General features: G+C 38.4%; 2 protein-coding genes across 2 annotated transcripts; both read right to left on the bottom strand.

Moving 5' to 3' along the window:
* Window positions 1-13,705: 13,705 nt before the first annotated feature.
* LOC117574906 (homeobox protein bagpipe) lies at window positions 13,706-16,018 on the bottom strand. Its single transcript, XM_034258949.2, has 2 exons — window positions 14,768-16,018; window positions 13,706-14,665 (listed from the first exon to the last, which is right to left on the bottom strand). Exons 1-2 carry the CDS (start codon window positions 15,267-15,269, stop codon window positions 13,899-13,901), a joined length of 1,269 nt encoding a protein of 422 aa, XP_034114840.1. The 5' UTR covers window positions 15,270-16,018; the 3' UTR covers window positions 13,706-13,898.
* A 6,364-nt stretch (window positions 16,019-22,382) lies between these two features.
* LOC117573432 (muscle-specific homeobox protein tinman) lies at window positions 22,383-26,814 on the bottom strand. The gene is made up of 3 exons (XM_052006847.1): window positions 25,775-26,814; window positions 23,838-24,592; window positions 22,383-22,846 (listed from the first exon to the last, which is right to left on the bottom strand). Exons 1-3 carry the CDS (start codon window positions 25,954-25,956, stop codon window positions 22,383-22,385), a joined length of 1,401 nt encoding a protein of 466 aa, XP_051862807.1. The 5' UTR covers window positions 25,957-26,814.
* Between the last annotated feature and the right edge of the window lie 671 nt (window positions 26,815-27,485).

The raw sequence follows: 27,485 nt of genomic DNA, 5'->3' as shown, positions 1-27,485 counted from the left end.
CAAATAAAGCATACTTGGCGTATTAGTAATATTTAAAGTAAAACGTGTTTCAATAAAACAAATACAGTAAACTAACAAGTAAGAAAGCTACAGTCGAGGGTACTCGACTGTGAGATACCCGCTAACCCATTTTGAATAAAAGAAATATATTTTGCTGTATTTTCTCAAAATATACCGAATATACTGCAAAAATACTATTTCCTGCCGGCACAAAGTTCTAATACCCTTCTACCCTATGGGTAGCGGCTATAAAAATAGTACATTATTTTATTTTATTCAAACATTACAATAAACTAAGTGCATACAATTGTTATCGTGATATTTTAGCGATTATCATGATTTACACTGCTTGTAAGGATGTTCTTATGAAGCAGTGCAGAAAATAATGGTTGGTGCCTAGGCTAAATACTGGTAATGTGAATTCACCACACGAACTGGTTTCTGGCATGGCTACCCTAGTTTCCACAAGCAGTGAAGAGTACTGCTTGGATTAAGCAGTGCAGCGCCACATGGGTTGGTGTACTAGCTAAAAATGGAATCCATATTGTGGATTCTATCTGTTCAGCATAGACACAATCCTTATGCATAATCGATTCATTTGAATTGTATTGAGTTCTGCAATATATTTCAATTTTTACTTAAAATATCTGTTAATGAGCACAGTATTTGACCTGATTTTTAAAGCATGCGAGTCATTTTGATTTTTTCTGTTCGTTATTTAAAAATGAACCCATTCATAATTTCTTAATCATATATAAACAACACTGTTATGCTTCTCCGCACGCTTTTTCCTCTAGACCGAGCAGCCCTGCTGGACAACGAAAATAGAAATCAATCTGAATGCGAATCCAAATTGATGGCGAGTCGCGCATAATTTCGTAAAACTGCAAAAACTGAGTGCAAATTATGAAGACGTAAATATGAAATTGGCAAATTTGCGAAATGATTTGCGAGCGATTTGTTTTCATAGCTTGTTGATGTGTTGCGCAAATCAAAATGCGAATGATGTCGATTTTATTGACAAATGAAAATAAATAGATGCACCTAGAAACAATAAGCAAAACGTCTCAAGTTATGCTGCCATAAATCAAAATCATCACTGCATAACAACTACAACACGCCAAAGTTCCCACTGCACTTTATCAACTAAACAGCGACAAAGGTCAACAAACTTCAACTCCAGCCAAAGATCAGCGTTAATGGGCTCAAAGCCGCACTTGACTTGAGTGGGCCGAATTACCCTTTCACTCTTTCCCAGGCCATGCCTACTCCATATGTGTGTATGGAGATAGCACATCATAATGACACAATTAAGTCACAATTATGCGACTGCCACTCCAACAATGGAGATAGACTTCAACCTATTCCCCCCACGGACACTTACAAGTGGCTGCTTTCACCAGAAATCAATTCAATTATTGCCACAGCTCTCACAGAGACAGTTCTAATTGCCACAGTGGCAAAGTTGCGCAACACACATTCACATGCTTCATCCTTTATCCTGTTGAGCAAACACAATGCTCTGGATCAATTCCACACGAGCGACTTTGAAGAGTTGCCGGTGATTAGCACGCGGCACACTGACAACGACAACGACAACAGCATTTACATTTACATAAACCATAAGCTGCGAACATACTAAACAACAGCAGCATTCACCACCGATCGCATCATACAATATGCTGGGAGCGACCACCCACAACGGCTGCCGGCGCTTTTATTGCTCACAAAGTAGCATAAACAATTTGCGCTTCTAACGGAGGGAGAGAGAGAGCGAGTGTGCCACAAAGTCAACGCCACCGCACACCTGATGGGGAGCAATGATGCCATGAACTGGGGACAGCGAGTAACTAACTCGACTCGGAGTGCATTAAATGTGGTTGCCAGCGAGTCAACTTCATGCTTGTGTGTTTGTTGTTGTTGTGCGCTTTGCTTATTTGAAGTATGGTTTGGGTTATTTGCGTCTTGTGTGTGGTCGCCTTAGCTCCAGTTGCGAGTTCCCAGTTGCCAGTTGCCGCTGGCAGTCGCGACTGCCACTCAGGGGCGACAAAGCGATTGCCAGCTAATATAGCATAATATGTTGCAATTGTCATGTCCTGTGGCGCAAATCAAAATAAACCAAACGTTGTCTAGACACACGTCCTGGCGGCAGCTTGCCAATTGGACAGCTCCATGGACACCTCCGCGACCGCACAAGTTAGCAAAGGGAACTCAAACACTTGACTTGTATATTTGGTCAAAATATTGAAGCAATTAATGTCTGCCACAGGACGAGTGACTGACGTTGGCCACTTGACTCGCACAGGACCAAAAACATTCACACATATTTCACTGCTCGCTGATCAGTGTCTCAGCCTCAAGTACCTCGAGTCCTGTCTGGAGCAGGATACAAGTAGCCACAGGCGCAGGCGTAGGCGTGATTTGTAAACAAATGCCACACGCATGATTACATGATCAGTTTGTTGTCGCTGTCGACGGTTTCCAATTGCCTGCCACCGTCGCAAGCGGCGCCAACTGAAGGTCAATGGAGGAAGGAGAGGAGATCGAGATAGAGAGAGAGAGAGAGAAATCTCTTTGCTCTGCTTTTGCTAAACGTACTTTTAAGCTCTTAAGTGCTGGCGATTCACTTTGGCCAATGTGCGCTTTTCATTTCATTTCATTGAATTCTCAATACGTTTTTGTTTGATTTTCCATTTACCGAACACAGCAAGAGATTCAATTCAATTATTATTGGAATATTGTGTAGTAGACAAGTACGCGTATTATTAATGTAATAGCGGCTAATTGCGCATTTTCTTCTCATTTTGTGGCCTGCCCCAATGCGAAATTAGAACACAAGCACTTCAGTCCAAAGACTTAAAAGCTTCAATTTGATGGAACACTTGGAGCACAAATATTTATTGCTACATTTTGCAGTCGAGCAGTTGAGATACTGATACCGCAACTGATCAGAGATTAGAAATGTGCAATGCACATACTTGACTCCACTTGAGAACGTTCGATCTCTTCTCTTTCTCTCTCTCTCTGAATAACTTTTCCAAGGTTTTCGATCCCAATCTGTGCAAATGATTTACCGCAAAAAGCTGTTGCATTTATTTGGCTAATTTGGGCTAATAAACAAAGTATCATTGCAGCGGGCATGTGGCAACAAATAAAGACTCGACGCTCGACGAATTGCCTATGAAAATATGGCAAATTGGCGGAACATGCGAGAGCAACAACAACAACAATAGGAACAATAAAAACACACACACACAAATATGACAATGTAAACAACAATAAGACCAATGGCAGCTATCGATCATCATGAACAAACGATTCGGATTCGGATTCAATGATCATTTGCCACCAAACGGAATCCGGACGTCAGAGTCGCAGTCGCTGTGATCGCAATCGCGATCCGAGTCCAAATCAAAATTCCAACAAGAGAATAAAATTTAATTGCCTACAAATTGGCGCGTTGAGTTTTATTGCATTTTAAAAATATGCACACACACACACACCCGCACACTCACACATCGAACAATACATGGAACTACAATATTACCCCACTGGTCAGTGGCCATTGGGCGGTGCTTTACACTGGCAAAAGTATCTCGCTTCGCGTCCCATGTGGGTGGCAATTTTTTACAGCGACCGGCAAACAAATATTTGATTCACACAAATGCCCATGATTTATTTACGATTTCCTAATGTTCCGCCTAATACGTCTGGGAAGTTGATAATAAAATCAATCCCGAAATCTAAGCAATTCTAACTTGTTCTTTTACATCTGTGTTAATGTTAAGATAAATAACTTATATTGCTAAGGGCTGATGTTGATAAAAATATGAATACTTATAGACCAACTTAGTTATATAGTAAATATAAATTAAATGATTGTTTTAATTATTGATTTAATACAACAAATTCTGCAATAATTACTTAAAAATAGTTTACTTCATTAATACAGAATAAGAGTTGTATTATTACTACAAAATATACGAATAAAAAAGTTATTTATACAAATGACTTAACTAATCCAAAGACTCTCTTTGTCCTTATTTATTAAATTGTCAAAAATTGTAATTGCATTAAAATTTCGCATTTAAAAATTACGTATACAAATCAGATCAATCAAAACAAATTTAGTGGTGAAAATATTTTGAAAATATATTTATACTATACATTAAATTTTGTGGAATTTTCAAATTACATTTTAAACCATTATTTATGATTTGTTATTTAGATTAAAACACTCACTATAGAAGTTACTCTTAGATAAAGCATTAAATACATATTTCGAGTTTTAAAATTATTTAGAGGTCAAATTTTTCTTAAATTACATTTGGAAAATTGCAATTCTTTAGCAGCAAGCTCATTAATGTTAAGCAATCATTTAGATGTGGACTTTTTGTGTAATTATTAAGACTGTTCTTAAAAATTCAACACATTAATGAGTAATTCTTGAAGCAGTTGATCCAAGAGAAGCCTGCCTACATATTTTTTTACTGCAAGAATTCCACTTCAGCTACATTAAACAAATATGCACCTTCTTCGAAATTCCCAGCAAATAATATAATTAAATGTAATAAATTAGCAACTAAGCTTAAATTAAGTTAACAACCATAGGAAAAGTAGACTACAGACTGTCTCATCTCAATGCAATAAGAAATTGTATTCGTTATTTCAATAACATATCAATAATAATATATTTTTTTAATATTACTCAAAAGAATACATATAGTTTTGCATAACTACTAGTAACTGGCTCGCATTTTTATTTACATTTAATTTTGTATATTTTATATTCATAAAGAACACTTCCTTGCCATATGTGAAATCAAATTGCCATCAATTATTGCTGCTCGCTGTTGTTGTTATTATATTTTTGCAATCATAACCCCAACACTTAAACTTTGGCACTTGAGTCGTCCACTTAAGTATTTAATGAATTCGATGCTTTAGCTTATATAGAGTATAGCGTATATGGACAAAGGCTACTTAAGGCGCCAGAGTGCCATTCAAAGTGTTCTTAAGAAATTAGCCAAAAAAAAATACAGAAAATTGGAAGCTCTTAGCCGAATAAAAATACGTAAAATTCTGTTAGGTCAGTGAAGCATATTCATCATAAACTTAAATGGATTTCAACATACTGAATTGGAATTGCTCAATAGAATCGAATTGTGGTTAAGTGAGGGCTTAGCAAATCAACGAAAAGTAGACCGCCAAAATGCCAACTTAAATGGCAATTAAATATAAACAGAAAAAACTGCAGAAGAGAGAGACAGTTGTTTCCTGCAAGTGCGCAGCAAATGTTGTTTATCGGCAGTCGACTGGCTCTAGAAGTGCACTTGATGCGAGTGCGACACGTTTTGGATTTGTGGAGCAGACGCCTCTGCAGTTCAGCTCAACTCATTATGCATGCACGAACTGACATTGAAGTGGGTGCGACGGCAGAGGCAGAGGCATCGGCAGCATTTTCCATTTTCCCCTTCTAGGCAGATGGGAGCTGGAGGAAAGTTCATGCGGCGTTAGGGTTAGGATTGCCCATTGCCTTTATTATTGGTATTAGTAACACATGATTACGCTGTATTGTAAACAAAAGCGCAGATAAACAGACAAACAGCGGCATGAACACGGATACGGACACACGTACAGCAGCAAGCAGCAAGCAGCAAGAAGAAAAGAAGCAACATAGTCTAATGATATGTTAATGCAGATGGCGCACACTGCGTATGAGTGCTATACGAGTATGGAAGGAGGCGGCAAACTGTTTGTCTGTCAACGGCTTGAGCAAATAAACTTCATTTGGGACTTATTTGTCGTTGGCTGGAATGTCTTCTGGCGCTGTAAACACACAACGCCTGGCATTAAAGTGCGAGGCGAAGTTCATTGAGCGTTTCTCAAGTGAAATGGTTAATTATGAAAGCAGCGAAGAAATGAATTTATGCACATCACAAAAAAATGTAGTAGATAGTTCATATAGCAATTCAAATTATGTTATTTCAGCACTTTAATCGGTCATTTAATGAATGGCAATTCAATCAAAGGACGCGCAACAATTGCTGACCCCATGAAGCTGCTTCATCTTCTCTCCTTCTCCCTTCTCAACCTACTAAAGTCTTGTGTTCTCTGTGTTGTAGTTGTCGACACGGCGCAGCGTTTAAGTGTAATTTTCTTCTTATTCAATTGAAGCATGTCCTTTGGCTGGCAAGGATAAATGGGATAACTCACTGCAACGCACTGAGTTGGTCGTCGACTTGCGACTTACAACATTCAACGTTTTCGGACGCTTTTCACAGCTTCTTCACGACTTCTCCGGCTCGTTACAAATTCACTTCAGACGCTGCTTTCACTTGAGATCCACATAATGGCTGTTCATTTGCGCCGTCGCCGTGAAAATTGCAAGAAAATGTTCTTTTCGCATCGACTCAGGACAATTGCGTACGTGTGCCAGAACTCTAAGCACAACCTCAAGATGGAAGCAGCAAAAAAATGAGAAAGAAAAAAAGAAGTAGTCACAGATAAACTGTGTGGAATGGGCCATGTCAGCTCATCATCTTGTCCTGTGTGCCATGTAATTTGCTCTCTTGCCATGTGCTTCATCAGAAAGGAAATTGAAAATTGCTACTAATGGCTGCTGCCAGTGGGCGTGACCGCCCCCTGCTCCTGTCCCCTGAAAGACAGGCAGTCTAACAGGCAATGGAAGAATATAAAAAATTCAACTAAATTTATCGTTTAATGATTATGAAAAAAATACAGAGATGACACTATGAAAATGTGGGCGGAATTCATTTGAATCGTAAATTGCCCTCCTTACTTAGCACGAAGCCCAAGACCAAGGCCAAGAGACTAACGAAGCGTTAAGAAGTTGCCCAAAAAATAAAAAAGAAAAAGGACTTCTCGAAGATTCTCATACAGTTGATTTATGCGTAGCTTAATATTTGAATTCAAGTTAATTCTTGTGTTAAGATTTCAATTAGCTTGTGCTTTGGAGGAGAGTTGTAGGGATTTGAAAATTATTGGCATATAGTACATGCTGAAGAACAATTGGTAACAGGCTGAAGGATGAGGCAATAAATAAATGCAGTCAGTGGAGGAAATACTTATGAGGAAAATTTCTATTATTAATATTCTCTGATTATTTTGACAAATTTAACTTGACGTCTGACTTATTTATCAATTTTAGATATTTACTTAAGGAGAATATATATTCTAATGATTATTTATTTGAAAAGAACTCAAGTTGATCCTATGAAAACGTTCTCACCTAGCCATTATAGACACGCTTTACTGTACAAACTTTCCATTTACGTTTGTTTACACTAAACAATGAACACTTAAACAGACTTTAAGCGCTTTGCTTTTTTACGATTTTCCAAATAACGAAATATATAAAAACAACAGAGATCGTCAGTTGTTTAAGCAGTCCAAAGTGCCTCAAAGGTGTTAAGCATGGGGCAAAAAAAGAAATTCCTCTGCCCTAAATCGCCAGCATCATCACATAAAAGCATATTAAAGGAAACTGATTCATTGGCAATTACGTATATGACTATTTCCAATGTTTCTTTTCGGGATGTCTGTTTGTTATTTTTTATTAGTAGTGTTTTTCTTGCAGGTTTTTTCCACTTTATATTGCCAAATATAGTGTCGAGAACAAGAGATCGAATTGATCGATAGTTGCTTGGTGCGTTGGTGATATTTCAAGTGCTTTTACTGGGTTGTTAGCAGCGCTCTGGCAGCTGATAAGCTCTAATAAAATATATCGAATGATGCAACACACACGGACAGATTTAACAAATCTCACGCGCACTTCCAATGAAATCTTTGGTTGGCCATGCCTTGTTCTTGGTGTCTGTTGTGTTGTGTTGTATCTTGGCCATGTCTTTAATTGTCGAGCATTACGACGAGTCGGCAGCTCCATTAAAAATGCTAATTAAGTTGCCTCAATGGCACAATGGCACATGTGTCTGCTTCTCTCTTGGACGGCTATACCACAAATTTTTATCTAAACAGCTCGCTAAACAGCAACAGCAACAGCAAGAACAACAACATTGACTATTTGTATTTAGCTAGGATCAACTCAACATTCGCCGATTTGAATGGCTGCCTATAAAAAATTCGTTTTATACATGCGGTAAAATTTGAAATTTTTTTAGGCGAAATTTGAACAATAAACAAAATCACAAAAACCAAAACATTTATCATTCTAATTTTTCACTCTCTGTCTCTCTATCTATCTAACATACATAACATAACATAGTATATGAAGCTGTTGAAGCTGCCGAAATCGTTTAAATGCTTTTTTATTTCAAGCCAAATAAGCAAAGGAGTGCCCCATTCAGGGGGAGGGGGAGGAGGAGGAAGGGGATTGGCCACATTGCGCAAAGATGATTTCAACAGCTGCCGACGGCAGCCGCGCGTTGAGGTTGAGGTTGAGATTGAAATTGAGATTGAGGTGGGTGGCCATTTTGTCCAACGAGGGCGAGAGCTGTTAGTTTGCCTACTGGGCGGCGCACATGGAGCAAAGGAGAGAGAGAGAGAGAGAGGGTGGAGGGAAGAGAGAGAGGGGACTCACCCGTGTGGGTGCACCACCATCAACAACTTGCGCAAATAGCATCATCATCAACAACAATTGGTACGAGTATTATTATTTCATAGGCGTGTTTCCCATGAAAATTTCGTCGGGGACCGCACACAGTCAGTCCGTTTGCCTTTTTGCCGTTTCGCTTGGTCGGTTTTCGGTTGGTCGCTTTGGTTGGTTAATGAAAAGCTGAAAAACAATTAACTATAAATTAAACGCACAATTTTCAAAACAAAATAAACATAAATAGATCCAGCGCATCATTGTACTTTGCTTTTGTGTGTTTGTTTACAGATTTCGGGGGCGAAACGTTTCATTTACTCATATCCATCCATCCTCCTCCTGTCTAACTGATGCGCTGCATACACCTCTCCGCCCAACCCCTCATAGCTCATAGACTGTGTGTGTAGTACCAAGAAGGCAATTAGGCAATGTCGTTTGCCCCCGAACCAATCGCAAACTCAACTCTCCAGCCATTTCTCCTGTCCGTGGTCGTCGATCTCATAAAATCAAGAGCACAACTTCAATAACACAACAAGAGAGAAATAGTGGAAGAGTGAATTAAGGCCGCTAGTTGTATGCTCTATAAAGGAAGTTCTCTATTAAATTTAAGAGGAATTAGAAGTAATATTCTTTAAATTACAATTATAATTTGTATTATTGTAATTAGCATTACAAAAGTATAGGATTTAGCAAAAGCAATATTTTTAACAAGTACAATAATATTATTATTGGCATTGGAATTAGCATTTGCATTAGTATTAGAGTTATCATTAGTTCTAGTATTAATATTAGAAATATCATTAATAATAGCATTAGTATTAGTATTGTCATTGAAATAAGCTTTAATATTAGCACTTGTATTGTCATGAGTCTTATAAATATCATTAGAATTTGCATTAGTTATCACATAAGTATTGAATTTATTATTAGTATTGGCATTAGCATTGGTATTTAAATTGTCATTAAAATTTATATTAGCCTTAGTACTTGTATTAAAATTAGTTGTAGTAATAGCGTTAGTTTTGGCACCGATATTAGCATTAGCATTATTATTATTTATCATTGCATCATCAGATTCTGAAAATTAGCCTTTTTAAGTATTGAAATTATCATTGCATTTGCTTTTAGAATTAGCAATAAAGTAAAGAATCTTAGCTTAAGCATTATAATTTGTATTAGTATTCTATGATGGTACTCATAAGTAAAATCATTACAATTAGAATTTTCATTATTGAAATATTCATCCTATCCTTGAGTTGGGAAAGAGTATCAGCTGGAGTGACTGCACTAACTTGATGAATTTGTCGTAGAGTTATTTCTACCAAGAAGTTAGGCTGTTGCATAAACAAGCCCGCCTAGGATCAACACGTGCAACAACAACAGCAACACCAACACCAACACCAAACAACAACAACAACGAGAACGAGAACAAGCAAGAGAGCGAGAGCAATAGTAATAACAAAAGCGCAGAGCGGTAGCTGCAAATCGAAGTGTCAGGTCGAAGCAATCTCCTCATCCTCATGCTCAATCTTATGACGCTGATGCTCCTTTTATGACTGGCGCACATGTGTGCAACAGACGCCGACGCAGCAACGCTCAACAGAATGCGAACGGGTGCAACAGCAGAGCATCGAGAAAAAAGGGGAATGGGATGAGGGGAATGGAAATGTGAATGGGAATCAAGTGAACGATGAGACAACAACTCTAAAAACGCTAAAGCAAAGTGCATGCAAATGGGCTAAAACAAAAACCAAATGCATTTTACAATAAGTGAACATTTTCAGCCGGCGCAAGTGCATTTTGTTTATACTTTAATCTGTCCGTTCTGTTCCGTTCCAGGGTTCGTTGTAATGTTTTTGCTTTTGATTTTTGCGCAAAAACTGCGGCCATTTGCCATTAAATGCACTCTCAATGGCCGCTTAAGAATGCAGGCCCCAAAAATGTTTAAGCAAATAGCGCAAAATGCACACACAAATTTGTTTATGCCAATTTACTGATGGCGGCTCGCAATGATCGAAGAGGAGGTCGCGGCAACGTCAGCAACGTCGTCGCGACGTGTTGACAGGCGACGACTAATTGCAGTTCAAATATTACGCATACGCCACTTGTGACCGTGACTAATTTGCATATTAAAGCAGCAGGCAATGGATCCTTGGGCGCGGTCTGTTAAAAGGATTGCACTCAAGTAGCTGCCTCTGACACTGTGAAGCGGCATGTTAACGAGTCGTAAAAAAAAGGGATGCCTAAACATATCATAAACGACAGCAATATAAACAAATTAGTAGCGATGCCGCTGAGCGCAGGATACGAGAGAATAAGAGCAAAAGAGAGATGCATGTATTATAGCTACGCCACATGCCGCATGGCATATTAAACTCTGCAGCAGCAGTAGGAGATGCTTGACAATGTGTACTTCTAGTTAGGAAGCGAAAGTTTAATTAACAATGAATATGAATGCTGACTTTTTTTAATCAAATCACTGATTTCGTTAAACTATTTAAAACTTTCAAACAATATATGATATATGGTAATACAAAAATGCATTTAGTGGCATATATTCCATTATTTAAAGATAATGTAAAAATTAATTTAGTGGCATATTTTCCATTCTTTCAAGGTGATACAAACTTTTTACCAATATATAATATGATATATGGTAATAGAAAAATTCATTTAGTGGCATATTCTCTATTCTTTCAAGGCAATACAAAAATTCATTTAGTGGCATATTGTGGCATATATACCATTCTTCCAATTACTTCACAAGAATCATAGAAACCCCTGAAAAATTATGTTTGCTTTATTAAACGTATTAATTTTGAAGAACTTATTTATTATTTCCTCTTAAGTGATTAAATATTTAGAAATAGTCCAATAACTTACACATGGTAGTTGTACTTAATGTCAAAACTGATATATTAATATTTATTGAATAATTTAACTCAGTTATTTGAAATACAAAATGGATATATGTACTATACATAACATATTACCTATTGCCATGAATATTGAAGAAGAAACTTAAATTGTATTTGATTTAATTTAATGCTCTCTTAGTTCAAATTATTACTTTACAAATAATACCACATTATTATATTCTTCTATTAATTTAACACATTAAAAATATTAGCAAATTGCTTTACATAGTCACCGCAATAATTGTAAATTTACCCATAGTTTCTTGATCGTCAGTTTATATAGTACTTTCGCACCACTCGTCTACAGATGCTTAGTTAGCATTATTTGTATGTCGACTGTCATTCTATATATTTTTGTTTTAATTTGCGTGGAGCACTTCCTGTGCAAGCGCGAAAAATAAATTATGGCAAGAGGTCGAACGCCCCACAGTTTAACATATACAAATACACATACAGTATATAGATATTTACACACACACTGCGACTCGCAGACAACGCTTATTGACACAAGTAATTACAACTGTCAATTGATTTTAGTGTCCCAAATTTGTCATCTTTCGCTTTTGGCTTTTAACATAACATAGCTAGAAAATGCGGCCACAAGCCACAAGGCACTAATATATGGAGTAGGATCTAATGAGGAGCATCCCGTTGTGCTTTGTTTATACAGTTGCCAGTCGCACGCTCCAGCGAAAGTCTAGAGAAAGGGGTGCCCAGAGAGAGAGAGAGAGAGAGAGAGGAGCAATAATTTAGTACTGATCATTTAATGGCAATTTGTAATACGAGAAACATTGTTGTTACTAAGCTAGACAGACTACCGTCTCAAGTGGTCGATGATCATGCAATTGTTCCCAGCCACATACATATTTGTTTCGGTTGATCGTGTTCGTTTGTTTGTTTATAAACATGGGCACATCGTGTGGGCCGTGTTGAATTTGTCGCCGTCCGGCACTTGAGCCATATCCTTGCTGTCGTCAGCCACCAGCTGTGCGCCTAAGGACTCAAACAACTCTCGTCCTCGATCGATCCTCGTTGTGCAAAAGCCAATTGCGAACTGTCGTCTGCATCTGTCTGTGCTGCTCAGTGCAATCAGTGTTTGTGGGTCAGCGGACACAGCGCCCGTCTGGGAATGACACATTGAAGCACTTCGATGCCGACATTGAGTGGGCATCACCATCGTCGTCGTCGTCGTCGTCGTAGTCGTTCTCATCATTGAAAGTATCTTTGCAAAACGCAGGCCACACACATTGGCACTTCAGTGGAACGGATCTTGAGGCACTTTCCGCTTGATCCGTATGTCAGTTCTGAAGTATAGTTTGAATACGCCAAACAAAGCTCAATTGCAAAATGAGATCATCTACACATACTTTTAATACCCACGAGCATGGCAACAATAAATCATTGAAATTAATACATAATACAGAAATAGTTACAGAAATTGGCAGAGTTTATCAAATAATATTTACAGAAAATGAGGTATGAATAATAAATTGGTTTAATTTTTATAAATATCTATCAAGTATATTTCCATTATGACACTTTATTTATATCTAAAAAATTTAATACAAAAATCATTTCGAAAACAAGTCCAAAAAATACCGAGAAAACTCTTTTAGTAAACAGGAGCTGCATATCTCTCTTCTGGGTCACTTTTTCTGAGGCGTTTGGTTTAGGATTGAGAGCACTTTCGTCTTTTTTGAGCAGACACTTTCCTTTTAGGTCAACCCAAAAAGCTTTCACAGTTTACCATAATCATAAGTGTCACAAAAAAAGAATCAATCAACTCAACTTTAACATAAAACAACATCCAATGTTCAATATCAACTTTAATATTATATTTATATCTTAAACATAAGATAAAAATTAGTCGTTTCATTTAAAATGAATTGAAGCTATTCGGAAAGGAAAAACATGATTTCAAATTTCTTTTTCCAAAGTTTAGCATATTGTAAACAGAATTTTGCCTCTCTCGACATACTAAATTTGTTGTTAATGTAAGAGACAATCTTTTACTCATTCTTAACTCATACCAGTTATAAATAGAAATTCATTGTGCAGTAAATAGATTTGTCATTAAAATAACAAGCGAAATTCCAGCTAATTATTGTTAATGAGATTTCCGCAAAACCTGTGGGTTTTTGTTTTCAAATTAGAAATGACTGTTGAAATCTTTCCAAGTCAATAAAAGAAACACACGAAAAGTAAATTATTTTCTTGGTATCATTTATTTAAGTTGCGATATTAACATAGAATTACAGACGAGTATAACTACAACTTAGAGCTACTAAAGCTATTAGCCTTCCGATGGGAATGGATCCCATCTCCTCATGGCGATGCTAACACATAAACACTAAGAACCTTCCACTAAAGCTATCACAAAGCCTAAACTCCTTCCACAACCCGCTCGAGCTCTAATCAATTTCCACATTCTCCTCGCAATCCTCGGCTGCCGAATGATTGCTTTCGGCGCCACTCTCGATGCTCATCACGTTCAGACCCGGGGTTGGACTGGGGCAGGGACTGCGTTGTTGGCGCACTGGCGATGAGGATGCCGAGGAGCCGGTCACAAAGCTGGCCGAGTGTGGCGTCTGCTGTTGGCTGGGCGGTGGAATTGGCTGCGGCACCTTTGGATGCGGATAGAAGTAGGGAAAGTGCATTTGAGGCAGTGGCAAACCGCCATAGGCCAACTGCAGCTGATGCCTGTAGATGTTGAGCAACGCCGGATCGAGACCATGTGGATAAGCAGCCGCTGCAGCGGCGGCAGCAGCTCCACCCGGAGTCATATGGGCATAGGCTGTGGTGCCATCCTCACGGACCAAGACCTGGACGGGCACACGTTTGGTGGCCGAGAGCAAAGCGGCTTCGTGCTGTTGGATTTGCTTGCGCTTCGTTTTGTAGCGACGATTCTGGAACCAGATCTTCACCTGTGTCTCGGTCAGACGCAACGTTTTGGCCATCTCACTGCGCTCCGGGCCGGAGAGATATCGCTGCTGGGCAAAGCGACGCTCCAGCTCAAAGACCTGGGCGTGGCTGAAGGCGGCACGCGAACGCTTCTTGCGGCTCAGCGCTCCGCCACTCAGACTGTCGTCGTGGGAGAGCGGCGAGGAGGTGGTGCGTCCATAGCCACCCGCAGTGCAGGAGGAGGGAGAGCTGCTCAATGGCGGCGGCGAATCGCAGTCTGTAAATGAATAGAAGCAAATTTCGCAAAAGTTAGCACAAAGGCCAATAACACAATAGATTGAGGGTGTTTATTGTGCATTAAGTCTGCAGACAAACTTACCGGAGTCATTGCTGGCATTGCAGCGTCGCATATCGAGCGGGCCGGAGATTGAGATGGAGGAGGAGGAGGCAGCGGCGGACAAAGCGGCGCCAAAGTAGCCCAATTTGCGTTGCATGTAGTCAACGGGCAGACTTGAGCCGGAGCTGGAGTTTGAAGTTGCTCCCTGATTGTTGTTATCCATCGCCGCAGCTGCTGCATAATACTGCAAATAGCTTGCTTGCTGGCCGGGATTAGAGCTGTTCTCCTGGGCCAGCTTGTAAATGCTGAGATCGCGACAACAAAGCGGCGTCGGAGGCGTTGGAGACTTGGAACCAGCACGCTCCTGGCCAACAATCTCTGGTTCACAGTCCAAGTCCACGCTGGACACCCGTCGCTGTGCCGCTGTGGCATGTAACGGTTTGCTGCGCGTTAAAATGTCATTGATGGAAAACGGAGTGGTCAGCGATTTACTCAATCCCGCTGCGATTGCCGCGCCCGCACTCGCACTCTCCATATTTAGCATTTTTGTAAATTTGCTTTTAATATATAGTTATTATGGATATATGTATGTATGATTTGTGGAACACACTTTTTCACAATTCACTTGCGTTCGATTTTCTGGTTGCTCACGTCTCGAAGGCTGAGTCACGAATGCGCTGTGACCGTGCGCTCCGTGTGCTCTTTAAATAACTGCGCCGATCCCCGGCGTACTGTTCGTACTCTTCTCTAGTATGTAGAATCACTCACGGAGTGCTCTCGCATATGGCACTCAAGTGGTGCGCCCTCGACTCGCCTGGTGGTGGATTCTGCTGCTATTTTTAATAATGCACTACTGACTGCCTTTCGCTGTTTCTCTTTTTCGCTTGAGCCACTTGGCTATGGGTTGGCCTCTGCTTCTGCCTATTGGTTGATGCTCCTTGTTGTTGCTAGCGACGCTCCAAGAGCGTTTGAGTTGCTCTCAAGTGAGTCGAACGAGTGTGTAAACATTTCGTCCTAATCACAGTCTGGCTTTTTGTTTAAACCTAGCGTTATTTTTGGAAGTGTGTGCATCCTGTTTATTGTTTATAGCGCGCTAACTGTTGGGTAATCGATGTGAGCTGGGATTTGAATACTAAAAACTGGTACAGTTTGCATATTCATGGGATTTGTTTAGACTAAAGTTGTGTTTAGTTTACAAATTATGCAGAACAGCTCTTTATTTAAAAATGCTGCTCTGCAAGTAAATAAAAGTGTAGAATATCAATTGTATTACACAATAAATTATGAAAGCATTACTTCGAGTTGGTTAAAGTAAATAAAAATGTAGATGCATAACATGTTAAATATTTAACACAACGAATAATAATAGAACATGTGAACTTGTAGTTGGTCAATTTACATTAAGTGTAGATTATCAAAGGTTGTATCGAATTTAGCAAACAAATATGACTTGACAATTGGTTTAATACCTTTTTGGCTTTCTAATAAGAGCTTTATATATTTTTGTACATTTTTTTAATTATTTTTAAATGCATATTTTATGCTGGCTATATAATTCCGAATTACAATATTTTTTAAATTTATTTATTAAGTAAAAACTCATACAAATATCTGTAAGTTGCTCTAAGAAACTCGTAAAATAAACTTTTTAGCTGTTCTCTCTTCATATTTGATTATTATACTTTTGCTTGATATTTAGAGGAATTAATATTAAAATCCATTTTTATTTACATTTAAAGCTATTAATATTTGCAGATGTTTTCTCCACGTTTAAAACTATTAATAATAACCCAAATTTTCTTAGTATTAACAGATTTGAATTTAAACACATTTTTGCTTTATACTTTTTGTGTTGTTAACTATATTAGAAGTATTTCCCTATGAACTAAAATGTGTGCTCAGTACAATAATCTTAAATATTGAGTGTTTTTCCAACGCCAACGCCAGCCATTGGCTGAGCATCTTACTCACGCTGCGCGCTGATTGGTTGTTTGTTAAAGCGACGGCAAAATGGCTGCGCGCTCACAGCTGCGTTCTCTCGCCAGCCTTGCCAGATTGAGTGAGATGCTGAGTGTGCTGCTAGACGCGCTCATAAAAAACACAAACAAACACATGGTAGCAGCAAGCAGCGTTGGGTTGCTGCTTCTCTGCAACACTTCACACCTTCGGGCTATAATCTTTTTATTGCCAATTCAATGACTCTTAATGCCGTCTCACCCTCAACTTGGCCGCGGGCACTGAAGTCAGCCCGAGTGAGCCCTTTTGCAACAAAGGCGGCGAAGCGGGTGGCAACATCAGCTTATTGCACACACTATTTTTTATTTTTTTTTATTTTCTTCCTTCTTTTTGTTGTCGTGCTTGTAGCATTGTATTTTATTTTTTGCGGTCAGAACTGAGTAGCAAAGTAACCAATATTGAAGTGCACACAAAGTGATACGTAGCGGGGTGGTTTGCATGGCCTTCGCATCGACACGACTCGGTATATTATATTTTCATTTGAATGCATTTCAATAATACTTGGGTAATTAGAATGATGATGTAATGATGCTTGCCACGCGTTCCGTCTGCTGCCTTGTTAATTCTATTTGGTTGTGACTGCTGATGCGATTATCCTTAAATAGTTTATAGGGCATTTCTACTTTGGCCAAACAGGTATTCGATTACAGCGACTTCATCTCATCCGCAGCCGAATGATGAATAGACATTTTCAATTAACTAGAACAGTTCCTTGATTCCATCGTATTGTTTGATTTTCCTGCACTCACCACCCTGATGAACACTTGCCCATCACCCAGTGGACAATATTGTTTTGTGGTATTAAATTCGCTTTAATGGTTTATCAAAAACCACTTCAATTGTTTGCTTTGCTTTACATTATCATTCATTGCGCGCTTCGCTCATATCTCTGGGGTATTTTGTTGATGGCAATGTTTTGAAATTTGATACCTGAAGATGGCACAGTTGGCTTGTGATTGATTCTAGCAAGTGTTTCTCGCCGTGTTTGTATTTGTTAAGCACTATTCGTTTACAGAACTTATCCTTATCGATTTACCAACTAATACTTTATTAACTCAATGTGCAAAAAATAAAAGCTGTAAAATGCAGGGTCAAATATATTTTAAAGTTTTATCAAATATGTTTTGAATTTTTATAAAATCTTAGAATACAAATTATTTTGTAAGATTTCACCCAATTTTCGTTTCATATTCAAAATATAAATACAAAATTCAAATTGCCTCGCACGCTCTGCTTGCTTCCACAATACACTGCTTGTTTAAATCCACAATTCGAACTGCTTGATACGTGTTCAACTGCTTGTGCACTGTATGGGAAGCAAGCAGTAAACACATCCAGAATAGTTGCTCGAGCCGTTAAAATTCAAATATTTTCTACTTGCTACTTATTAGCACTTTGATTTTAGTATAGAAATACTAATTTACTAATTATGTATAGTTTTAATAACTTGTCGATAGTACATATAATGGAAGACATTCATGTAGTTAAGAAAACTTAATCAAAATAATCAAAAATTTAAAAATCAGTGGTAAATTTTTATCAAACCACCTTCTAAACGGTAACGCACGAAGTGTTATTTATTTGCACTATTTCATAATAGGCCTGCTAAAGAACAGGATTTCATAATTCCACCTGAAAATGAAAACTTGGATACCAGAGTTTTAAACAGTGTGATGGACAGTTGGATGAGGACTTGATTGTGAATTGTGGATAAGAATAACCCAATGTCTCATCCAGCTTAGCAACCAACTCAGCACTCCCCTCTGCAACCCATTGTATTCATCAAATGTTAAAAATAATCACACTTGAATTTCCAAGAAAAAGCAATGTGCTTAAGCGAAGAGCTGCGAATCTGCACCAGGATACTTTCTTTTCGAAGTCAAACTAACTTTATCATTTTGATTTTCTTTTTTCAAAGTTATTTCTTTGTGTGATTTATCAACTGCGTAAAAAGAACAACTAAGGAGCAACTAAAAAAAAGTTCACCATAGTAATAATAATTCCAAATAATCAAAATTGAAATCATTCGCTTGTAACATTAATATACACCCATATACTTCAAATTTAGTAATGGTAACCGTTTCAGGTGTATAATTTATGCTGATAGCAATTGAACTTTGTTTACAGGTTCTTGAAGTGCAATCGGATATCGCCAGCGGAAGAAGATTCGATGCATTGCTGTAGATCAAGAAATCAATGCAACTTTTTGTTAGTCGAGGAGGAATAAACGCTTGGGGATATCAAGAATATTTGAAGTGCTTGAAGCTGCGACTTCCACAGGCTATAAATCAAATGCTTTGGAACGACACATCTTCAGTTTCAGAATGCAATTACTCAATTAATTTGAATATAATTGTCACAATTTTCCACTTGAAAAGCCGCACAAAAATTGATGGATATAAAACAGAAACAACAATGCGAGAGAGAAACAGTGACAGAGGGGGGAAGAGAGAAATGTAAAATGAGCTCGCCATTTTTATGGCCACATCAAATGGAAATGAAAAACAACAAGAAGAACAACAAACAAATAGAGGAGAAAACTCAATTGCTTTCATTTTTCTTTTTCTCTCTTTTTGATAAAATGTCAAAGCCTTTAATGCCAAACCGACGGTTAATGGCATGGGGCGAGGGGCAATGAGGGGGGCGTGGCAGGCAGCCACTTGACAGAGGCTGGCTGGGATTATAGACAAAGACTGGCAATGACAGCGAGCGAGCGAGCTAGCGAGGAAAATGAATGAAAGCATTACGCAATTGCGGCAAAAGAAGAAAAGCGCGGAAATGCAACTGTGTAGAATGTTTAGAGCAAATGCGCCAATTGTCGATTCTCGATTGTCATTTGTTATTGTTTATTTATTGTTGTTAATAAATCTTAATTTGCTTACCTAACTCTCACTTTGGCGGCTTCTCGCGCCACATCTTTAATTGAGGAAACGCCAAAGGAAAGCAGTGAAAGCAACATCTAGAGAGAGAGCGAAAGGGAGACGCATGGAAGTGAGGGAGGGAGACAGAACATACAGCTGCGTGGCGCGGCTTGTGGCGCCTTTGATCCTTTGACGCAACATGAATTAAACGGCGCTACAAGCCATGCAACAAGGCTGCCTCGCTTATCGCCGATCCTCTGAATATGTGATATATGGAAAGACGACAAATTTTTTCTTTCTTTCTTCTTCTGCCACTTTCCACTTGAAAGCGGGGATCTCGGTCTAGACGCCAAATGCGGCAACATTGCGATGCGACGCGTCGCCGCAACATTTTGCCGCCGACGACATTGTAAAACGAAACCTTAATGCAACGATCCTTCTTCTGCTCTAGTTCTAGCTCTCGCTTGGTCAGTGTGGTCCATTATACAAGCATTTAAATGCCACTTGACAAGCCATTTCTCATGCGTCTTGCGTCTTGCGTCCTACATCCCGCGTTCTGTGGGCGGTGGCAGGCGGTTTGTTTGCCACTCACGCCTCCTCCATTGAGCCTACTAATTATGTTCTATGCTCTGTTCATATCCTGTGATTGTCATTTAATCCATAAATATTACTATAAGTCTAGCGGCTTTGCTGAAAAATTTTGTACCATATAAATTAATTATATATTTTTAAATTAATTGAATAATTAACAAAACATCCATTCATGTGGCAATTATATTTGACTGGTTTATAAAAAGAATCAAAAAGAACGTGACATTTGAATCTCCCAATACATGAAAATTCGTATCCCACAATACACGAAAATTCGTAGAGCTGTTTGTTGTAATGATAATCAAATAATATTATATTTTGGAACAATTAATATATGTAATGTTAAGAAAACTTATATTTAAAAAACTTAAATTTAATTTGTATTATTCATCTATTTAAGAAGAACCCTTTAACGTTAACAGTAGAATAATTCGCACACAATTATTATTAGGTTGTTAATGTTGTGGTAATGACACACCGGTTTCTTTATTGATTTTTGACAACGATTTTAACATAGTTAGCATTGTCCGATTCAAGTGCTATATGTACCGTTGTCTTCGATGATTTTCTGTAATTTTGATGGTAACATGTATATGCCTCTCCTAAAGAAGTCCTCGTCCCTATTTTAAACTCAAAATAAAATTTGTTAATTTGCTTCTTCTTAAATATCTTTTTCCCCTACAAACTTCCAATATTTTCCCTCAAACCTTTCTACTTTAATTGCATTATACTGTTTACTATTAGTCAGTTCTCTTATTCTGTATTACAAATTTCACTTGTGACAAAAAAAAATATATTTTAAATAAAGTGTCCCCACCATGAATAATGGTTTAAGGTTTGATAATTAAAAATGTAAAACTGTATGCCATTAAAAACTTTTGAAATTCAATTAAAAAAAAAGAGAAATATCAATAATATCTAATTTAAATAATCATGTTTAACTAAACTCTTAAATCAAGTAAATATCTACATGAATATAAAATTATATTATTATTTAAGTAAAATCAACTCACTTTCTTCAAAATTAATTGTTAACCTTATGAATTGTAAAACCAAATATTTAAATTGCTATAAAAGTTATCTCATATAGAATAGGATTATTTAGATATAAATATAAAGAGAGTGCCGCCAAATGAGCATCATAATTCTATGCTCAGTTTTGATGCCCTGTGATTGACATTTAACCTAGCAGTCAAACAACAGCAACTACAACTACAACTTTGTTGCTGCCTCCCATGGAAAAATCTCCCCCTCTGGCAGCTAATCAGAAATTCAGGCTGTCAGAAAGTGCTTTGCAACTGCCCCTTTGCTTTGTGGATCAGCTGCACTTGCTGCCCCGGGTTGCGGCCTGTGGCATGTGTTTATGCAGTAATTGATATGCCACTCCAGCAGCATCTCAACAGGAGGCAGCAGCAGCCACAGCAACATCAACATCAACTTTGGCCCCACACTCCATGAAATATTAGCCCAATGCGCCGCGGGGCTGTCATAAATGTCGAGAGCGCGATCGGGAATCGGAATTGGGATTCGTGGTAAGGGGTGAGGGGTGAGGGATGCTGCCTTGCATCTGTATCTTTAGCTGTGCACTGTATCTGTATCTTTTAGATATAGGAAAACATTTTACAGTTGCATTGCGGCCACTTAAACGTTTCATAAAAGCAACCTTTGTAATGTCTGCCGCCGCAGACACGAAAACACCACGAAATCGAAATCGAAATCGTATCCCGGTTCCCCATTCCCCGATTTCCCCTGCCTGCAACCCTTTGCCGAGTTATTCATTGCGAAAAGCGAAAGGAAAACATTTTCAAAAAGAATTCAAAAACGGAAATTGTTCGTGTGTGTTTCTGTGTGTGTGTGTGTGTGTTTTCTTCATTTATTCATAAAACTGATCGTTTCAGTTTGATAAAATTGATTTATGCGCCGTTCGACAACACAACCATTATACGGCGCAGATGCGGTGCCTAATGGATCTATCTATATATAGTACTAGCTATCTATATATCCCCATCCCAACCCATCTGTAAAACAACAATTTGATCCTTTTTGCTTGTGCTTAAACTTTATTTATTGTCCAAAAACAGTAAAATATAATATATAATAAGTAATCAAGTATATACAACAAGGTACTAGAGTTAATGAGGCATTGGAGCTGTAATAAATTAGCAAGAAACACATCCTTTTCCCTTATCCTATTGCAGCTGCTGTGCTGCACTTGGCCACATCATGTGATTGGGCAGCGGGGGAGGCAAAGAGCTGCCTCCCGTTGACTCCTTCAGCTTCATCTGTGGCTGCTGCTGCTGTTGATGATGATGATGCTTCACAATGCCATCGCCATCGATGTCGCCGCGCTTCGATTTGTAGCGTCGATTCTGGAACCAGATCTTCACCTGCGTCGCCGACAAATTCAATTTCTGTGCAATGATTTCTCGCTCCGCACCAGTTAAATATTTCTTAATGCGAAAGCGACACTCCAACTCCAGCACTTGTGCCTGAGAGAATAACACTCGAGGTTTGCGCTTCATTCGCGGTTTTCCAGACGAGTTGTTGTTGTTGTTGTTATTGCTGCTGTTGCTGTTGTTGCTGCTGTTCCCACTTCCATTTTGGCTGCTGTTCTTGCGCAGCTCAGCGCGCGATGAAGTCACCTGACTCTCCTCTGAAAAGGCAAAACAAAGAAGATATTAATACAAATTTTGAGTATATATATATGTATATATTATATATTATTATATAATTAGAGTTCCGAATTGTTAATTTAAATCCGAGACAAAGTAAGATAATCACACTTAATCAATGAGAAATTCAATAGAAACTGAGATGAAATTAATAAAACTTTTCACAAACTCACACTAGAAAAAGTTTAAACTACAAAAGCTACAGTCGAATGTGCTTGACTGTGAGATACCCGCTATCCATTGTTAATAAAAGCAAAACAGCGGTATTCATTTTAAAATATACCAAATTAATATACCGCAATAATATACATAGTACTACATTCAAAATATACCATATGCAAAATATACTAGAATGTAAGCCACAGCAATTATGGATTTTAGGCGCTTTGACTGACAAACAAGTGTATTTTGCACTCTATGATCTATTTTTAATTATTATTGCGATATATTAATATATGATAGAATGAAAGATAGATATGATAGTATGATTAAATCCCTTTCAGAATTCAAAGGAAATAAGTATATTTGTAATACAACTAAATAAAGATGTAAGATAACTAAGAAAGGTAAAGTAAAATTAAAAATTATTTTTAATATTCAAATAGAATAGCAGAAGTACAAATAAAAGAAATACATAAATAAATTGTTAAAATTTAATTTTTTTTACATTTTGAAACAAACGAAAAAAAAATGCAATAAATGTAATAAAACAATGGTATTGTCTTAACTATCATTCAGAAGGAAATAATAAATGCTATTCAAATAATAAAATAAATAAAGATTGTAAAACAAAATTGGAAAACCAGCTAACATGACATAAAGATACAAATTTATCTATGTATAAAGAATATAATGCCAAATCATTTGTTCCATTACACAATAATGTGATTAGATATTTGAATTGGAAGGAAAGTAATTACAAATAAATAAAAAACTTAAGTAAATAAGAAGACACAATTAAAAGCTACTTACTTCGCTTGGCACACTCTCCCGCTCGCTGTGGATCAAGCAGTCGCTGTGCGATGCCATTCCCGGCCAGCTTGTGCGCCGAGCCGTGTCCGCCGTCCACCTCCGTGGAGCTGTTCAGATCGAGGGTGGGCGAGGGCGTGACGTAGGGCGTGGGAATATACTCGCTCTTGATGGTGCCGGCAGCGAGAATAGCAGCAGCAGCATTGGAGACAGCGGGTGATCCAACTGAGGGCAGCGTGGAGGAGGCGGAGGCAGCGCTGGCATAGAGATCGCCAGGACTGGCGACAGCGGAGGCTGCGGTCGCATAGTTGTAGTTGTAGCCGGCGGAGGAGGTCTGATAGGCATTGGAAGCGTTGCCCGCATAGAACTGCGAGGCGGACACATTGTAGGCGGGCTGATAGCCTTGATGCGCGTGCGGATGTGGATGCTGGAACATGTGCGCTGGCATGCCATAGTCCTGATGATAGCCAGCGTACAGCTGATGATGATGATGATGGGCATGTGCGTGAGGATGATGACCATGTGGCGGTGGCAGCAAAGGCGACAGCGATGAAGTCGTGGCCATCGCATCCTCATCATGCTCAACCAAATGATTTTGCAGTTGCTGTTGTTGTTGCTGCTGATGGTGCTGCAGTTGCTGATGCTGCTGCTGCTGTTGCTGCTGATGCTGCTGCTGTTGCTGCTGGAGCTGGAGATGCTGCTGATGCTGATGAAGCTGGTAATCGCCGGCGCCATAGAGCGTTGAAGCTGCCGTCGCGCTGCGAAGGTCAAGAAAGTGAAATGTTTTTAGTTTTTAGTTTTTCCTTTTTTTTGTTTTGTTGGGTCTGCATAGCACATGTTGCATCACAGCAAGAGAGCTTGACGAGCAAATGTCCTAGTCGCAGCTTCCAGCGCACTTCCTGCTGACGCGACCCTTGGTGACATCATTTCATGCCTCATCTACAATTAAAAGGACGCCCCAGGACGTGGGCGCTGCGCATGTCCTAGCAGAAAACATGCGAATCACATGTGTTGGCCAGGCTCAACCTCAGCCGCAGCCTCAGGCTCAGGCTCTCACACACAAAGTCCGGCGCCGCCCGACCACCCGTCTGTCCGTCCGTCTGTCTCTCTTCTCTTGCCTGACCTGACCACAGCGCTGAGCGCTGACTTTGTTTTTCTTATTGTTAACACTTTGTGTCTGTGTCCGCATCTTGTCTTTGTCTTGCCTCTTGTACAAATAACGATGATTTGTCAAACGCTCCCTTAGTCCTATTTGCAATTCATGCTCGTATATGTTTTCATAGGATTTCTTTTGCTCTCTCGTTCTTGCTCTCTCGCTGTCTTGGAAGGTTATGAAAATATTATCTTTTTGTGGAAGAAATTGGTAGAAATTAATTTCCTATGGAGCCTTATTAAAAATAAATAAATATTAAACACACACACAGCGCTGTCTACCGAGAACTTTGTGTGGGATGCTGAGATACAGGTAGATAGTGGAAAGTAACTGAATAAACAGCTGCTTGGTTAAAGATCAAGAAATTCCATAAAATTAAAACGATCTTTTGCAGCCATTAAGTAAATTATTAATAAATTATACTACAATACAGAAATGTTGCTATATATCTTTCAATAAATATTTAAAAAAAGACTCAATTAATTAAAAGTGTGTTCTCTTATAAGATTGTGTGTGTCATACTGATATTATTTGATATTATATTTCTAGCACTAATGTTTACCATTTTCAACAAAATGCACACCATTAAATTCTAATAAATTCTATTATAAGTACTAACAAGTATATAATATGTATTTCCATGTTTTTGCTTCAATTTAATGATCATCAATATCATATAAGTTTTTTTAAAGGTCCTTTAAAGACAATTTAAATCTACATCTGCTACGTGGGTTTCAATGGGTTTAATAAACAATTCTTTTACCAAAATAGTAACTCCTTGACTCACCTATCGAGATGTCCATAGCCAGCATCGTAGGCCTCAGTTTGATTGACCATATTGAGTATATCCTTGACTGAGAATGGAGTTGTGTTGAGGGCATCCGCATTTGTCATGCTGCCCGGACTAGGTGTTTGATTGTAATCATAGTAGCCGGCGGTTTGTGCCTGGTGTTGATGATGCTGCAACATTATTATTTATTGCACTTTGGCTTTGGCACAATTTCGAATCACTTGAGCTCTTGAAGAGGCACTTTAAATTAAAATAAATACAACAATTTGCCAAAATGCACTTGAACTACACGTCGAGAACCGAACGACACTTGACTGCGACTGCCACTGAGACTGAGACTGCGACAACAATTCCAAGTAGCTGGTTGGTTAGTTTGTCTTCTGAAGGGGTGTAGTTCAGGGGGGAAAATTACACACGCACCCCTTGCAACCGAGAACGTGTATTTGATTTTTTTCCTTTAGCTCAAATCTTAAGCAATGCGCCGTTCCGCTGCGCACTCGAGCGTGTCCTCAATTTGTCAGCGCGTTTTTCGAACTGAATCATTTTTCCAACAAACGATGTCGAACCACCCGCACACACGTACACAACATGCTAACAGGCGCACGCATGTGTGGGTGTGTATTCGTCTGCTGTGGACCGTACAGAAAATGGCCGCCTTGCAGCCAATCACAGCAGCGTGAAGCCAGCTGCCTGTTCATCAGTGTGAATGCGTGTGAGTGTATGCGTGTTTGCATGTGTCTCCGTCTTTGTTGTCGCTAACTGTTTGTTCGCAGCCACTTTATGCAGATTTTGTTTGACTTCTTGAGCTTAAGTAGGTATTTATGTACGATATTTATTACTGCAAAGTCCTTAAGTTCATTTGCCATACCATCGCATCATACACACTATTTATATTGCATGCTAAATAGCGATATTGTACCGTTGATTCGATTTCAAGTGGGGCTTAAGTGCCAATTTTCGCACACTTGACTTTACTGATGATTTAAGTAAACAAATCGTCAGCCAAACTTTACAAAAGTGTGCTGTCTCAGGAACCTATTAGGTTATAGATTATTTTGGTTTATTTTGAAACAATATTCAAATTAATCCATTAGTAATCACATTTGTGAAAAGTCAAATGTCATTTACTATACAACTATATTTTATCTTATTATTAGTTATATGGAGTGACCTAATTATAAAAATTAAATTTATAAATTATTTTCAGTTACATTGGGCTCAAGAAAATCTTATTTAGTTGTAAGAACAAACCTGGCTTGAAAGGTTTGAATTCAAAATGTAATCGCTCGCTCGCGCCATTCTTACACTAAACACAACAGAAAAAAATTAAGGGTAGCTCCTTTTCTTCGATAATATTGAGCTAAATATATTGAGTAGAATATATCGATATATCATTGTCAAACAACGATAATTTAAATAAGTAAAATGCTATGAAAATTTGTCAAAAAAGTTTTTTTTTAGACAATTTTTGTTTAACATAGACAGTCTTTTTGGATAATATTGCCATATACATATGAATAACTTCATAGTTCGATTTGAGTTGTACTATTTATAAATACTGATTGTGAAAACATTAAAAACAGTGTGACCGTTAACTTCATTTTCAAGGGCTTGCAAAGATTATATAGAAAAATAACTTAAATAAAATGTTTTAAATACAAATGAACATTATTCGAATTTTCCCAAGCATACTTCAAAAAATGCTTAA

The sequence above is a fragment of the Drosophila albomicans genome, chromosome 2R, assembly GCF_009650485.2.
Source record: "Drosophila albomicans strain 15112-1751.03 chromosome 2R, ASM965048v2, whole genome shotgun sequence".
NCBI classification, from domain to species: domain Eukaryota; kingdom Metazoa; phylum Arthropoda; class Insecta; order Diptera; family Drosophilidae; genus Drosophila; species Drosophila albomicans.
Note: the sequence above shows the minus strand (reverse complement) of the source record. Positions and strands in the feature narration are given on the sequence as shown.

Coding starts and splice junctions, on each gene's coding strand:
- LOC117574906 (XM_034258949.2), bottom strand. CDS start 15,269: ATGCTAAATATGGAGAGTGCGAGTGCGGGCGCGGCAATCGCAGCGGGA. Junction 14,666..14,767: donor CAATGCCAGCAATGACTCCG/GTAAGTTTGTCT, acceptor ATTCATTTACAG/ACTGCGATTCGCCGCCGCCA.
- LOC117573432 (XM_052006847.1), bottom strand. CDS start 25,956: ATGTTGCAGCATCATCAACACCAGGCACAAACCGCCGGCTACTATGAT. Junction 24,593..25,774: donor GGCTATGGACATCTCGATAG/GTGAGTCAAGGA, acceptor TGACCTTCGCAG/CGCGACGGCAGCTTCAACGC. Junction 22,847..23,837: donor GGGAGAGTGTGCCAAGCGAA/GTAAGTAGCTTT, acceptor TTGCCTTTTCAG/AGGAGAGTCAGGTGACTTCA.